At 46.3% G+C, this 17,332-nt stretch overlaps 1 protein-coding gene across 1 annotated transcript in view; it reads left to right on the forward strand.

Annotated features, from left to right (window-relative positions):
• The window catches only part of Acoxl (acyl-CoA oxidase like), a 249,683-nt gene that overhangs the window by 109,187 nt on the left and 123,164 nt on the right, over positions 1–17,332 (forward strand). The window contains 2 exon segments of the mRNA XM_005364451.2: positions 6,263–6,379; positions 13,307–13,460. Coding sequence (XP_005364508.1) covers positions 6,263–6,379; positions 13,307–13,460 — 271 coding nt within the window.

The following is a 17,332-nucleotide window of genomic DNA, read 5'->3' on the forward strand; positions in this document are numbered from 1 at the left end:
CACAAATTCTATCTCTCTCTCTGATTTGTACAAATAGTTGCATGCTAAGTTCTAAACCTAGGAGTGTCCCCCTAAGAGAGGAGAAACAGAAAGCATTGGGCTGGGGCTCTCTGACAGGTTGAGATATCTCTGTAAAGTGATATGGGAATGGGATGTGGGTGTCCCACTGAGGACACTCACCGGTTCCCTTGACTGTAGTCTGAAATTAAATTATTATTAAATCCCAGTGGCCATGGATATGTGTCTGAGGCCCAGCTTCTATCTGCAGAGGTCAGCACCACGACACTGAACGAAGTGAGTTTTCCTCTCCTTCTTCCTGGGTGAGGAGATGCCTGTGAACTAGCTTGCACCCTTGGCTTGTACCCCGAGACTGAGGGTGAAGGACAGAGGCTCAGCCACGCAGGCTTTCCTCCTTCCAGGGTGACTGCATGTCATTCACAGCAGACTGAGGCAATGATGCTTTGGAGCAGGAAACATGGGAAGCAATTATCTTTTTAGTAGGTCACTGGCCTCCTTTGGGAGAAGAGACCAGAGGGAGAGCAGGGAAGGCAGGCAGCACGGTCCCCCCCAGAGGCTGCGCCTGCAGTAGCTGCCTTAGTGATTAATAGCTGTGTCACTTCCAGCGAATGTTGCTTTAAGCAGCCGTGTTCAAAATTGAGCAGGGATGAAATACAACAACCGAAAATAAATGTTTCCTCCATTCCTTAGTTGTTGCTGGAGTCCAGAAATAGCCTTTCAGATCTATATTCTAAAAGGCATCATTCGCAGCTCTCTCTGAGGCCTGGATTGATTTTCACGTGGCTATCATTGTGTATATCAGCACGGCTCTTAGTTTTATAAAGATCAGGAGAAAGCTAAGTGATTTGAGTTATTTTCCTTTGGAGGGAGTGCTGAAATAAGAATTGTGTTTACAGAGAAAAATATACCCTTTACATGTGTTTTTAACAAAAAAAATAGTAACCCAGTGGAAGAAAAGACAGGAAGAATATTGTATCCATATAGATCATATTTTGGAACAATAAAAATGTCTGGCAGGCAGTAATTGCTGGCCCAGCTGCAGGGATTACAGCCTAGTGAGCTGTGTTCAGGGTAGCATGCCAAGATGCTGGCAACCAGGGAAGGAGCCCTCAGTGTGCCCAACTGGGTCCTGACAGCATGAACAAGAGGGTGACTCAGAATGGCTGGGCAAGGTTGCCATGTGGGCCATACTTTCTATGGCCCGGAGACTCGATATTCCTTTTTATCTGCTGCTTCTCTTGCAGTTAGCCAACCAGCTTGGGGCTAATAGTGGCCGTCCTAGGACTGAGCTCTGTTGGCATCTCTGAGCAGAAGAGTCATTATTAATCTTTAGTGCCACCTCTAAAACCAGGTAGAGTATCAGATAGGTAAAGAGCCAATAGAAACTCCTGTTCAGTGCTTTGGAGACTGTCAGCATCCGAGGAAAGGAGCGGGTGTGCCCCACTTTCTGTATATCCACTGGTTTCCTTCTGCTCTCCTATAAGAAAGCCAGGGTAGGGCTGTCAGTATTACAGGGACTGGCTCCTCTCTCCTGCTTTCTCAGTCTCATCAATTTCTATTCTGTCTACTGCTTCTACCATAGCTCTACTGTCAGAGTTACTTCTTTGTTCATAACAACCATAAATAAGTAAACATTTCAGGAAAGAATGGGGGTGGCAGGTGGGAAGCTGGAGTACAATTGCTGAGATGATGTGGTATCCAGTGTGCCCTCCTTTCTTTCTTTTCTGGGAGTCCCTGTTCCAGGCCAGGCTGGGGCACATGAAAATAAGCAGGTGTGAGCTATGAGGCAGATAGCAGAGACCGTAGACAGATAGGTTGTTCTAACTTCCAGATATGTGGAGGCCAACAGGTCAGGAAGATTGCCATCTTTAAGTGGCTCATTGTTCATAGTGCCCTAGAAAAAACGGGGTGTCCACCCAGCAGAGCCTCATAGGGAACCAGTAGTGTCAATGAGGAGATGGAGGATGCCTAGGAAAGGATGGACCACACAGGCTAAGCAGGCTAAGCAGGCTAAGCAGACCAGGACTGATATTAGCACTCTGATATCTTGACACTCTCCTCAGTGGTCTGATACCTGGCCCTGGGTGTCACCTGGGGAGACTTGTCCTGGGCATCAGTGCCCTACATTGTAATAGCCTTATACATGAGGTATTGGGGTTTCTGGATTTGCTAGTTTACATTTGGATGATGCAATCATGGGGACATCATTTGCTATCTTTAGGAATGAGCTCACCCTTGGAGGTGGGGCTCACACTCCAGGATCAGCAAGGCTCTGGGAGGAGAAGCATCAGCAACCATCAGTTAGTGCAGACTGAAAGAGAGAGATACTGGCATTGGAGGGAGGACCACAGAGGGAATACTCAGGGCATTCTAAGGAGAAGCCGCTTTGCTTTGATTGGTTTGGTTCTGTTCGGGTTTTTGAAGGAACGGATTAAAGAGAGGGAAAAAAATCAAAACAGTCTCAGTGTCAAGAGAGAACATGTGGCTGGTTCACCACAGATGAGTCCAGTAAGGTATATGACAGCTGGTTTTGAGGCTGGTGGAGGCAGTGAGTCCTGCATGGACAGAAAGTACAAAGAATCATTAAAGGTTCAAGCAAGGCCCAAGTTAACTCCTAGATACCAGACAGGGGCATTTGGATTAGATTCCCAAGCATCTGGCTCCTATACTTTAAATGCCTGTGTGTGGCTATGTGTCAAAGAACTAATCGTCAGGTTAGGAGGTGGTGATAAATTATTGTGGCCGAAGAAAAGAAACCTATCCATGAAGGGTGTGGTAGTTTGAATGAAAATGGCTCCCATAGGATCCTAGGGAGTGGCTCTATTGGATGTGTGGTTTTGCTGGAGTTGGTGTTTGAGGAAGTATGTCACTAGAGGCAGACTTGAGGTTTCAGAAGCTCAAGCCAGGCCCAGTGACTCACTCTCTTTCTGCTGTCTGCTAAGATGTAGAAGTCTGAGCTTCCTCCAGCACCATGTCTGGTGGCTATGCTTCCTGTCATAATGATAATGGACTAAACCTCTGAATGTAAGACAGCCCCAATTAAATGCTTTCTTTTATAAGAGTTTCCATGGTCGTGATGTCTCTTCACAACTATAGAAGACCGTCTAAGGCAATGGGGCTAGAAAGCCAGTACCTCCTGAGCCATCAGTTAAACTCAGTGAGTGGATGGCACTCTGAAGGTTTGCAGGGCAGAGATAACTATGCCCTGAGCAAACAGTTTGGTGGCCCTAAAGCCCTGCACACCCCATCATGAGAGCAGACTCCACAGCTGCTGGATCATTCCATTTTACAAAGACTATCTACAAATATATGCATATATCCTTGTAAAACCTCTCAAGTTTATGAAATCACCTAGACTCCTGCAGTGGATTGGCCGATCTCCCTGCCACATGACGAGATATAGTCTGAGGCCTGCTGTGTGGACTCTTGGTGGTCTCTCTGGCCCGTGCCTATTACCATATTGAACTATAAGAGTCAAAGAGGAAGTGGGACCATCACAAATCACACCGGGAAACTGATTGTATTAGTTTTGTTTTCTTTTGCTGTGATCAAACACCCTCAGGAGAAAAAGCAACTGAACGAAGAAAGGGTCTATTTTAGCTCCCGGTTTAAACATCAGTCCATCATGGTGGGGAAGGCTCAGCACTGGGAGCCATGGTGGATAGGGCGTGGCACAGGGGGCATGAGGAAGCTGGTCACACTGTTTCTGTAGTACAGAAGAAGGAAGTGATAAATACCTCTGATAGCTTTCTCTTATGCAGTCTTATGCAGTCTAGGAGCCCAGGCCATGGGATGGTGCTCATATTCAGGGTGGGTCTCCCACCTCAGTAACCCTAATCTAGAGAATCCCTCACAGGTTTGCCCAGAATCTCATCTCCTAGGTGACTCTAGATCCTGCCACATTGTCAACAAGTTGGCAGCTGCTAACTCCCACACTGATCTAGCATCCAAAAAACCTTCCTTGAGGTCTTGACCAGGCCACTCTGCCATGCTTGCCTGCATTTCTTCATCTGAAAAACCCATTCATTCCATATTGTGTATCTGTTGTGTGCTGTGCCAAAGCAAAGACTTGCTTGAAGAAACAGAAACTTCTGTGGAACTCTATTTAAAATTGTACAGCTATCATGATTTTTCAGCAAATCAAGATCTAAAAGATGTTGTTATCGATCATTTCCTTTGCCATCTCTGTGTGAGTAAAGTACCCTGAAATGAAATGTTTGGAAAAACAAGATGAAATACTGGTTATTGACAGGGATGGAAGGCTGGGCCATCATAACTGGGTCTTCTCTGTGTTCTGGGCTATGAGCTCCATATCTGGGACTTGACCTTGAACATGGCAGGTGCCCAGAATCTAGTGTACTGGTGGCACAGCTGTCTCCCAGAGGAGTGGGCTGCATATGGCCATGTCTAGTGTGAAAATTGGGCTTTAATAATTGCAAATAAACCTACAGTAGAATTATAAAACAGAATTAAAACTCTAGAGAGTGGGGACAAATAGAACATTTTAAGTAACTGCATGAGACCATTTGTGCTGCTATGACAAAAACACAATAGATGGGGTAAACTTAAACAATAAACATCTATGTCTTGTGGTTCTGGGTCTTGTGGTTGGAATGCCAAGGTCCAAGAACCGGCAGATTCAGTGTCTGTGTAGTTTGTCTTCTGATCTGTCCTCTTGAGTGTCCTTAGCTGACCTTCCTGCAACACACTGAGTTGAAGGAGGGTTTGCTGGGTAAATCAGATTAGCACCCCACCCTTATGACTTCATTTAACCTTAGTTACTTCCTAAAAGCCCTATCTCCAAATAGTCACTTGGGAATTAGGGCTTCAGTGTATGAATTTTGTGGGGGCACAATTCAGTCCATAGCAATAACCTAACATTATGATGATATCCTTATTGAAAATGAAGTTTCTTTTTCTATTTTTGGACTCATCATGATCCAGCTGGAACTGAGAGGTTACCCTGCATACTGCTCAACCTCTCATTTGAGACCGTGCCCTGCTGTGGTTGGGTGGAGGTGGTGTGGGCGAAAGGGCATGGACCAAGGGCAGGGATGATAGTGTTCCTGGGACAACCGTCTGGAGTGGTCAGACTGTGCCCAGGGATGTCTGCTCACTCTGCTTGTAGCGTTCTGGCCCAGTGTATGCCTGGGTTGGTTTGCCTTCTCCCCTCCCACATGTCTGACACTGCCAGATTGTGATTTGTAAATGCCTTATGCCAATGACTCTCAACCTTCCTGATGCTGCGATCCTTTAATACAGTTCCCCATGTTGTGGTGATCCCAACCATAAAATCAATTTTGTTGCTACTTTAAAACTGTAATTTTGCTACTGTTATGAATCATAATATGGATATATGATATGCAGATAACTGATGTGACCCTCAAAGGTGCAAAGATTAAAACTTTGAAAAATTTGCTTGTAAGTGCATGGGTATCCTTGGCTCAATAGTGTCTATAACATAGGTTTGCTTTGGATGTTTGATAACGTGTGTGTGTGTGTGTGTGTGTGTGTGTGTGTGTGTGTGTGTTTAAGCAGTTATTTTTTAAAAAATAAAAACTAAGTTCATGGCTACTTCAAAACAGAATATCATCAACCCGAGTCAGAGAGTATTGGCCGGCACCAGGGTTTGCCCATGGGCATTGCTACAGGGACAGTCCCAGGAATTGCACTGAGGAAAGACATGAGATGCACCTGCCTCCAAGTGCCCTGCAGCCACTGTAACAAGACACAGGGCCTTCAGTTGAATACTACGCCATGCAGCACTGCAGGGGGCTTAGGAGGGCTGAGAGTAATGATCCACCTGTGCATCTGACAGGTGCGCGGAGGCCACCGCCACCCTCCTTGTTGAGAATGTCCATTTGAAATATGTTCTAGGCTATGGCTCCTGTCCTATTAATTATGTTACAAACCTAGTAAAGCTGAATAATTAATGATCGTGGGGCACTTGAAGCTCGGAAATGTCATGTAAATGTTAAGGAGTACAAATTACTCCATGTAGTAGATAGATCTGTTTTGCCTTCCACATATCCCGTGGTGGGAAGGTTCATTTCTAGGAAAACTAAAAAACTTGCTTGGGGTTTTCCTCGGACGGTTGGACTATCTTAACTTATTGCCTTAACCTCATTTTAGGAGATTTGGGTTTCTGCATCCTGCAGCGTTCGAAACATCACTGGCAGCTGTGAAGATAAAGTTACCTACTTACTGCGTTTTGGTAAAAGTCATGTTTGTTCATTTTCTCTAGCCGAAGGCAGTTTGGGCCCAAGAGCAAAGAAGAGGTGAGGATCATCGAGCACCAGATGCAGGCGCTCAGGCTGATGTCTCACCTGGCCACAGCACTGGCCCTGACCTTCACAAGCAGGTGAGCTGGCTCTGGGAGTGCTTCTCCCCCAGGAGAAACTGTAACAGATTTGAGCAGTTAAAATGTTTCCAACTTCTGGTAAAGTTTCTAAACGGAGGATAAAGCTCTGAAGACTTGATCAAGGCATGTGTGACGAGCATGTGTTGGGGAAGAGGCGGGACGCTGAATGAAATAGCGGAAATGGGACGCTGAATGAAATAGCGGAAATGATGCTGTACTTGCACAAGCACGCTCCCCCTCACCGCAAGCTCTTACAAACTCTGCTTTAGATTCATTGATTTTATGTGTATGAGTGTTTTACCTGAATGTATGGATGTGCCCTGCACGTGTGCCTGGTACTACGTGTGTGACTGGTACCTGACAGGGACTAAGGAGGGCATCCCATACTGGAACTGGGGTTACAGATGTTCTGAACTGTCATGTGGGTATGGAACCAAACCTGGGTCCCCCAAAAGAGCAGCAAGTGCTCTGAACTGCCCGGCCATCTCTCCAGTGGTCACCAAAGGCTTTAATAGATCGATGCCTTCAGATGCTCTGTCTCCCAGCACTCGAGCAGGACCTGGGCCGTGTGTTCTGTGTCATTGTCACCCCTAACATCCTAAAGACAAGGAACTTGAAGGTTTGTCTAAGATGACAAGGACCCAGAAGGATGTGGACAGGGAAAAGAACATCAAACTTTACATCTTTCTCCTGTGTTCTTTTTTTTTTTTAGCATGCTAATTCTGTTTTTCAGTGGGGTTGCTGCAGTGGGTACCTTACAGCCTCTCACTTGTTGGAAAATTTACACACTGATGAGTATGTGCTGGGTTTTATAGGACGATGGGCATCAGAGAAACTTTGCCCTATCTTCTGTTCTGCTGACCTGTGGGGTGCCACAGTCCTTGGGCCTATGGAGGAGGGGGCCTTCTCATAACATGAGGCAGGGAATGGAAGTCCAGGACTCCAGAGAGTACCAAGGATGGATTCTGTGGCAGGCAAAACAAGCTCACATCCAACATCTGATACTTAAAATTTTCTGAATTTTTTCTTCCCGTACTGGGGCATCCTGCTACTCTGTTGCTGTGATAAATTACTAACCAAAAGCAAACTGGGGGAGAAAGGGTCTCTTTGGCTCACACTTCTCTAGACAAATCCATCACTGAGGCGAGTCAGGGCAGCAGCTAGAGAGGGACACTGCTGACTGGCTTGCTCCCCAAGGCTTGCTCAGCTGCCTTTCTCATACAAACCTGGACCACCTGCCCAGGAGTGGCACCACCCACAGTGGGCTGGGCCCTCCCATATCAACCATCTTTCAAAAAAAAATGGCCACAGAGTTGCTTACAGGCCAGTTTGATGAAGGTACTCCCTCTTCTCAGCTGACTCAATTTTACATCATGTTGACAAAAACTAACACAGGATTAGGCTGCTGCACGTGCTGGGCCCACGGATTAGACCTTAGGCTGCTGCACACGCTAAGCTAGTGTTATACCACTAAACTACTAGCTCAGCTCTAGCTCTGAATAATTTTGAGACTCAGTTTGGATAAAGTAAAATGCTCAAATTGCTGTGTATCATTTAGTGAGTCTAAGCAAATATGAACAGCTGTATAACAAACATCCCTACTGAGTATGAACCATTTTTATCACCCTGGGAAGCTTCCTGGATCCCTTGAAGTTGAACCGCATGTCACCACCGTAGCTGAGAAAACACACATTCTGATTTCTATTCCTGTTGCTTAGTTTTGTTTGCTCCAGCTGAGAGAGGCCCCTGTTCTAGCTTTGGGTTTCAAGGTGAGAAATGGCAAGGGATTGATGTTAATTAATGCCAAATCACAGAGCCATTCTTGTGTGACATGTGGTGCTGTATTGTTGAACACATCACCAATCCAATTGCTCCATGGCCTTCTAAGTTCCTAACTATATATTGCCTGTTTGTCATGTGTATGAGAAGGTCAGAGGTCAACCTCAGAGGCCTCATTCCCTTCAGCGTCTAAGAAAGTAGCCAGTCCAGTTCACTGTGGCGTGGCCAAAATTGTGCTGGCTTCTCCCCTCCTCCTCTTTTCATTTACCTTCTCCATACAGGTTATCAAACTGTGGGATTTGAGTTCCAACTTTGATGGAGGTGTGCTGCTGCCAGCTGGCCTCACGTTTTAGGGGCTGGGTACCTTGAGGCTTGATTGGTGAAATGCTCAGAGCTTTGGGTTCTCCTCAAACAGTGAGATGGGCCAGGTCTTTAGGTATCCAAGCCGGGTGTTAGTAAGCAGCAAAAACGTTCTGCAGCCCGGGTCAGCTGGCCCCGCCTGTCCCCCTGTGTCTTGTAATAAAGTCTTGAGTGGTCAGAAAGGCACAACAGAGGTGAAGTGGCATGGGCTTTTCTGGGGTTACGTAACTCGATCCCACCATTTGCTATGTGTGTGGCTTGGAATTCTGTCTCAACTCCGCATACAAAATAGTAATAATAAAACCCGACTTAGGGGCCTTTTGTAAAGATCAAATGAGTGAGGATTTGGATGTGCTCAGAGGAAAATGCTGAATGCTCAATCAGCCATTACCCGCAAGATTCCCCAAACATTGTCCTTTTGAATCTGAGCGTTCATGTTTATGTCAGCATTAGTCACGGCTATGGAGTCAACCTTATTGTACATGAACTGAGGGATGGAGAAAATGCGGTACGTAGTCCCCAGACCTCTGTTCCCCACCCTGCCAATCCCACCTCCTGATAGTCTGTTCTCCTTCCCCTGTCACCCCAGCTGACCTCTTCAGTCCCGCACTCTTGCCATCCACCTCCAACCCGGACCTCTTCACAGCAGCCTCTTGCCTGTGATGAAGTCTGAGCGCTCACTGGTGGCTCTCCTTGCGTGGGCTGTACTGCTGGACTCCAAGCTCAGTCCCTGAGCTCTCGGTCCTCCCATTGGGTCCCTGCTATAGGTGCACTCCATGTCCCTGCAGCACCTGTCCCTCACACTCTTGCTTTCCTGTACTCGGACAGTCACCTTCTAAGTGACTCTGAGAATAAGGAGTGGCCTAGTCCACTATATCATCACACCAGCGTTCTTGGTTGAGGACTTGACTCCTGTGAGCATAGCAGTTGTGGGTCCATGGTTTGGCATCTTCCTATCTCACAGTGCCTGACTCTTCACAGGTTAATTCAACAAAGGAGTGAAATGACCTTGTTCAATGACATCATATTTGACTGAGGAGGTGGTTAGTTTTGCATTTAAACCATTCTGCTAGTGTGTGGAGCAGGGATTCCATGTTGTGAAATTGCTGGCCAGGGAAGCTGGTGACTGATAGCTCCCTTTGGAACCATCTAGAGAGATTTGCTGTACAAAGAAAATCTCCTAGTTTTGAAAGAAACTAGCAACTTTTAAATAATGCTGTTTGCAGTGCACCAGCTCAAAAGACTGTTGGGATCTGCCTCTTATTTACTCCTGAACTGAATGGGCATCTCAAGCAGTCCAGGCTTGGCTCCAGACCAGGGGCGAAGGGAAGGGTGTAGAAATGCTAATATCTCTGTCTTTCAGCCGGATTCAGTCATTTAGAGAATTTTTTTCCACTCAGCACCTGTGAGGATAAATTTCAGATAAATACTAGTGCATATTCAAGTGTGTATAGTGTAGCAAGCCCTTAGGATGTAGTTGACCACGTTGGCACTAGTTCTGTAGGCAGAGGTTGCTTGTTCGTTTTCCCGCAGCCCAGACCCGAAATGATCACACAGACTGTATTAAAACACTCCTTGGCCAATAGCTTAAGCATATTTCTAGCCAGCTCTTACATCTTAAATTAGCACATTTCTATTATTCTATATTTTACCACGAGGCTTGTGGCTTACTGGCAAGGTTCTCGCAGGCGGGCAGGTGTCTGGAAGCTATGTGGCATCTCCTCTGCTCCATTACTCTCCTCCCTACATCTCTGTTCTGATTTCCTGCCTGTCTTTACTCTGTTAAGGCATTGGCTGAAAGTAGGTTCTTTATTAACCAATGGCAATAAAGCATATTTACAGCATACAGAGGGGGAATCCCACACCAATGTACGGGCTCATTCAACATCTCAAGACAGCTCAACAGAACAGAGGTGTGTGTGTGTGTGTGTGTGTTCAAATGCAGAGGCCAGAGGAGCCCATTGAGTGTCTTCTTCCATCTCTGTCCACTTTATTTACTTGAAACAAAGTCTCCCAGTGAATGGGAAGCTCGCTATTTGGGCTAGACAGTCTGGTCCTCAAGCCCTGGGGACCTGCTTGCTTCTGCTATATCAGCCATTTCATTGCTACATGGCTACATACATGAGAGAAAAGAAGTCATATGCCTCCTTTGAGATGTCCACACACATTTTCATAGTCATTTTGTCTGTAATGGTTCCAGACAGGAAGTAACTGAAATGCTCACTGACAAGCAAATACACTTTTTTGAGAGCTGAAGTGTAGTCTCTGCACTACACAGAATGGAATAGTGATTGGCAGGAGAAAATAACAGTGCCTGGCATGTGCTTGTAACAAGGACAAGTCTCAAAATAACACTAATGGAAACAAGGAAGGCACAATTCATACTGTACAGTCTACTGTAAGTCTATGGTGAGTGGCAGAGAGCATGTCCTTGGTGACCTTGGGATGCGACTGGAGGGAGGGATAGACTGCAGAAGCATGTGGGGTCATTTTGGGGTGCTGTTGAAACTGTTTTGTGGACTGATCGTCTCACAAGAATGTGTAGCCATCAAATCTGTATGCTTTGAATGAATCCTAAATTATTCCTCAATAATGGTGATAAGGAAAAACTTTAAGATGAAACTAATAATGAAAATTATGACGTGTAGAAAAGAAGCTATTCCTCTCTGCATAAGCTATATTTTCTATCCCTCCTTCTTCACTGATAAACATATTGGTGGTGCAATGGACAGTAAAATGACATGGAAATGCACTGTGAGGGCAAACATTCCTGCATTGCAGATAGCTAGAATACATCACTGAAATAATGTAGTGTGTGCCAGTTAATGACCCAGCTTAGCCTGTCTTCTGGGGACCCTGTGATGACAATGTGGAGGGGCCTAGCTCACAGTGGGTGGTGTCACCCCTTAGCATGTAGTCCAGTGTCATATAGGAAAGCTAACTGACAGAAGCAGGAGAGAGCCAGTGTTCAGCTTCCTCCACTGTTTTTCTGCTCTGGGTTCCTGCTATGAATTCCTGCTCTGACTCACTTGGTGATGGACTGTTATCTGGAAGTGTGAGCCAAATAAACCCTTTCATCCCCAAGTTACCTTTGGTCATGGTGTTTATCTCGCAAACCAGTATGTGTTTAAAAGTTAACTGTGGCTCTCTGGTTTCTCTTCAGAGCATATAAATATTTTTCCTTTTATAAGTTAATGGTGGCATACAATGGGTGGAATTAAATAAGACAGGAATAAGGGGAATTGAACCAAAAATGTAAGAGTAAACAGCAAATAGTTTCAGAGTAAAAGTTTTAAACTCATTTTGTTGAGAGTACCAAAATGGCTACCTAAACAAGACCCAAACAATGCTAACAGCCGTCAACATCCCGAAGCGGACAGGGGATATATCACAGGATGCCACATGAGCACTCTTACTGTAAGATTTAGATCCTGACAAGACAGTTCCTCACTTAGCATGTTGGCCACCTTGACTTTAATGCTCTTATCTAGGACCTTTCCTGTGCCCTAGAGTTTGGCCGACTATAGAGTTTAGGAAAATATTTACACAAAACATTAGTTATGCGATAATACATTCAACAAAACTGAACATGAGGCCATACTAAAAGTAGTTCAAGAAGAGAGAAAAGGAAGACCTGTCCCTCTTCAGCTATGGCATTTGGAAATACAGAAAGAAAATAAGAATTGAGGAGATGAAAGGGCAGACAAGGGGCACCAAGAAACATGACATCATACAGAAGTCACAGCCACAGATGGCTGAAAAATAAAGGAAACCGGTAGAAGCATTTTGAAGAGGGATGAGCTTCCAGCTACTGCTGTAGCTATAGCGGTTCTCATCTCTGGGAGTCCATTCCAGTACCCAGTGGATGCCTAGAGCCATGGATGATATCAAACTCTACACACTTAGAGTAGATTTATATAATTTATAAAATTAGGCAATGTAAGAAGCTAGCGATAATAACTAATAACAAAATAGTATAATTATAACTATGTATTGTGAATTTGCTCTGTGGATGTGATCTATCTCTCTTTCAAAATGTCTGATCTGAACAAAATGGGTCTCGTTGGCTTAAAATCAGGGAACTGGCAAGTCTGCCTTCCTTTGGAAGGCTCTAAGGAACATTCATATCCTTGACCTTTTAAAAAACTTCTCGGGCCTGACTCATGGCTTGTCTTGCCCTCTTCTTCCATCTGCAAAGTCAGCAGTTTCCTAGTGCTGTGTCACCTCGATTCTTCCCTCCTCTTCTCTGTCCCTTCCCTCTCATGCATACACTTGTGTTCCCATTGGCCCAGTTGTATCCCTTAGGACCCTAATTTAACTACACCTTGCCAGTCCCTCTTGTCATATGAGGTGGCACACGCACAGGTTCCAGAGGTAGGAACATGCCTTTCTTTGGGCCTGTTATTCTACTTACTATACAATCTGTCACAGAATTTCCAGTAGAGGGGGACTTTAAAAAACGACAAATTCACAAGGTGTGCAAAACTTTTTGTATAGTAGGTAGAAGAAAATAATGTCGAATACGACCCTATATGTAGACTGGGAGGAAGCAAGAGAAGCATGGACCAGAGGCAGAGGCCAGCATTACCAATGAGGCTTAGGAATTGACTGCAGAAAGGAATTTGGGCAGAAAGTGAAGGAGAACATTTACAGGGGGGAGAAGGATGTGGTGCAGTGGTGGTTGCAAACTGAGAGGCAGTGAAGGGGATCTTGGGGCTCATGCATGCTTCTCCCACATGGCTTTGACACGCTGCTGTACCCACCACACATCTCTACTTTGTCTCGCAGGCATGCAGCTTTTGTCCTGGACGAAAACATCTTCCAGGGGAGGGAACTCATCAACAGTCGCTCGCTGCAGGCTCTGATGGCCGGCCTGAAAGCCTACAGTACCTGGGAGACCATCAGCTGCCTGCAGGACTGTCGCGAGTGCACCGGAGGCATGGTGAGTCCCGAAGCTGAGCAGGCCTGTGGGCGCCACGGTCACCAGATCTGCAGGACTCTGCAGGGTACAGCATGTAGGGGGGGAACAGAATGTGTCAGGCAAAACAAGTCTTTGAATCTAAAGGAGTGTCACTGTCCCCAGACTCTGGGAACTTAATATTAGCTGTGACCTGTGCTTGTCCTCTTGTATGGTGTGGCAAGAACCGGTGTGGACCTCGTTGGTAAAATGCTTGGCATGCGGTGGCTGGCCATGAAGATCACTGGTGAATGTCACTGAACTTGAAGGTTTCGGTTGACAGGTTGGAAATGGGCACCAACACTGCAGATGCTCAAAGCTCTGCTCCGTGAGTCCCATGGGGAGAACACAGGAACTGACTCCAAGAAGGAAGAATGGCGACTGCTGGCACTGGAGTACACTTGTGCCAGGTCCTCCAGGGTGGCCAGGGCAGTGGCTCGTTATGGCCTCCCTGAGGGACCTGACAAGTTAGAAAGCCGGTTCCCACCAGAAGCCAGGGGAGGTGGTTGTCCCTCCAGATAGGGGGATGACAGCAGCTGGGAACTGAACTGTGGGATTCCAGAGTGAGGCCGGGTGAGCAGGTGGCAGGTGAGATCTGTGGGGATCCCTCAGGCCGGGGCTGCTCACAAGGGGGTGATCAGGACACAGATAGAATTCTACACTGGCTTAGACAGTGTCCTTCTGAGAGATGCCTGAACCCCAAGGTCTGCTCACCCACCTGCGATCGTCTGGTCACCATCTAGTCCCCCTCCCCCCCGCCCCCTGCTCATTCTCTACCATAGTTTGAACGTGATTTTTGTTTCCACTAAAGCTCGTGCTGGGCCTTGGCTCCCTGACGGATTGCTATGGAGTGACGGGCTGTTAGGAAAACTTGGGATCATGAAGGTTCTCATGAGTAAATGAATATTTTTTTCTTGATAGATGGAATGATTAGTTCTTCTAGAAGATGGGAGAGAGGTACAGATGGAAGTTATGAGCTCCACATCACGGCTTGGTCTTTCTGGTTACTGACCTCCATTCTGAAGCTTTCTGGAGGAGATATCTCATGAAGACAAAACATGCCTTCAATGACCAGAAAATTTCATGGAATTTAGGATATATGTGTCAGGAACCAGAGTCAAAGACCAAATATTAGAACAAAGGGTGTTCCCAGCACTCTACTATTTGGGAAATCACAAAGGTTTTAGGAGACCTGTGCCATGATGTGGGGGTAGAGAACCAACATATACATGCCTTATTACACAGGAGCTCTGGCCTTGGCCAACTAAAATTATATTTCTTATTGTATCAGAGGCATTGCCCCCTCCACAAGAGGAAGGTGGGGTGTGGCATAACTGAGGACACCAGATTAGTTATGAGTCTGAATGAGGGGACAGAGGAGGAAAGAATTGATGAGAGGAAACTGGTATTAGGCTGGAGAAAAGGACCAATGGGTCCCGGGCATTGTTGTCTTTGGGAGCTCTCCAGAGCACCACACACAGCACACTGCGTCCACAGAGGCAAAGCCTCAGCATGTGGCCTGGAATGCAGTGACCAGCAGTGTCCGCTGGTCTCTCTGGCCGCTCCTTTGTGGAGGAGAGCACTGGACAGTGAGAGCTGGGGACAAGCTCTTCATCAGCTCCCTCTAGCCTGAGGCCAGCAAGGGTGTGCAGCATGCAGAATGCAATAAAGACTAAGCAGTGGCCAACTGATAGACGGGTGGACAGACGGACTGATGGACAGAGGGGAGTAAGTGATGAAAGGAGAGAGTGGTTGTCCTGTGTACCCGTTCTTCTCCAGAAACCTTGCCTCCTCCCTTCATTTTGTGCATTGTTATTATTTTACTTCAGATACTTAAACATTTGGAGTGTGTGTTCATGGGGTGTGTGTGTGCATGTGTGTGCACAGAGAGACAAGCGGTTGATGCTGCTCTCTTTCTCAATCTCTACCCTCGCCTTTTGTTCACTAGTTAAATTTATGTCTAGACAGTGTTGTTTATGGCTGTGAGGCCTTGGCTGCTCACTCCCACCCTTGCCATCCTTCATCTCCCTGCCTCGGCTCTTCATGCCTCCTCTTCCCCACAAGTCCCTTTCCTGCAGTTAGGTCTTTCTGTTTTGTGACCCACTGACCTTCACCAAGGCCACCTGTATAGTTGTGATTGTAGAACTATCCTTTGGAATCTAGTGGGTCCACAACAGTTTCTCCTTCCCCAACATCCATCCATAGCCCGTAGCTCCCCAGGGAAAGGTAGGGCCCTCTGAGTCCCTCTCCATCCATGGATGACTGTCGAAGAGTCCAGTTGTGTGCAGGCCCAGGGTAGGTGATTTCAGCTGCTGTGGGCTCATGAGTTCTGTGCCACACTCAGAAAATAGTTTTTTTCAGCCCTTCTCTCTATCATTTGGTTCTTATAATCTTTTTTTTTAAACCACCTTTCCTGGATATTTCCTGAGTCTGAATAAATGATATAAATATCTTGTTTAGGACTGAGCTCATCAATCATGGCTAGAGCAACCATGAGTCTCTCTGTTCACTGCAAAGAGAAACTTCTCTGATGCAGGCTTAGAGTAGCATATATCTATGGGTATAAACATAAATATTTAGAAAGCAATATTATGTGATGTCAAATTATGAAAATAACAGTAGTGAGTCTTTCTCCCAACCCCAGGGCCTATGACATCCCGAGCCATGAGTTTTTGAACAGGTTTATAGTATACTGTACCAGGCATGAATTCTCTTCTGTGGCCTTAAATCTATTCAGGGCTCTGCCATTTACCCACCACAATAGCCATAGCACTATTGTACCAGGGATAGCATTTTGCCTGGCAGGTTAGTATGATGGATTGAAGGATTCCCATCCGTGTAGGGCTGTTTGTCACTTTTCTCCTCTAGCATCTTGCATAGCCCCTCCCCACAGGCAGCATGCAGGCTAGTCAGTAGAAAGGGGACATCTCTCCATCCTGCTACCAGGGTGTGATCGCTGACTTAGCTAGACAGGCTGGACAGCAAGCTCCAGGATTCATCTCTCCAGTGCTGAGATTAGAGGTGCCCACACAGCTCTCTGCATGGGTGCTGGGATTAGAGGTGCCCCACACAGCTCTCTGCATGGGGGCTGGGATTAGAGGTGCCCACACAGCTCTCTGCACAGAGGCTGGGGCTCTGGACTCGGCCTCTCAGGCTTGCCCTGCAGACACTTTACTGACTGGGGCATCGTTACTTTTTAGGGCGCAAACAGCAGTCCTGGGCTTTGGTTAGTCGGCCGGCCGCTCATTGTGGGGAATGACAAATCTGATGTCATGACTAGCATGAGAGCGGAAAACGTGAGGAGAGGAGGAAAGTCATACAGTGTGCCAGGATTTGAACCTATCTGGTACTAATCTTTGCCTCGTCCCTCACCCACGAGCAGTTCTTCTAACCTGTGGATGCCACCCCTCCCCGCCCCACCTTTCCTACTTGTCACCTAGTATGAGTGTCACCTAGGGAGGGCAGCTTATTTCTTCAGTGAAGCCATGGTATCGCCCCATGTATTAGGTTACCTTCCCTAATAACAAGAGCAATACACACCCACTGTAGAAGTTTTTGAAAATATAGAAAAACACAGAGAAGAAAGTAAGTGTTCTCTCCACCTATGCTCCCAAGCTGTGACTGGTTTCTGAGCCTCATTATTTGTATGCACTGTGTGTTTAGGGTTTTATGTCCGCTCCTCTCGTCCATGAGTGGGCAGGGACGTTGCTTCTGATCTCACTTGTGCAGTAGTTTCCATGATTGGTATCATTCATGATGTAGGTGTAACATAATTCAACTAGCCAACCTTCAGGTATGTAAAAATTGTCATGATCATAAAAATATTCTAGCACCTAACTTTGGTGGTGATTTTTTTT

Source organism: Microtus ochrogaster (assembly GCF_000317375.1).
Source record: "Microtus ochrogaster isolate Prairie Vole_2 chromosome 14 unlocalized genomic scaffold, MicOch1.0 chr14_random_1, whole genome shotgun sequence".
Taxonomy (NCBI): Eukaryota; Metazoa; Chordata; class Mammalia; order Rodentia; family Cricetidae; genus Microtus; species Microtus ochrogaster.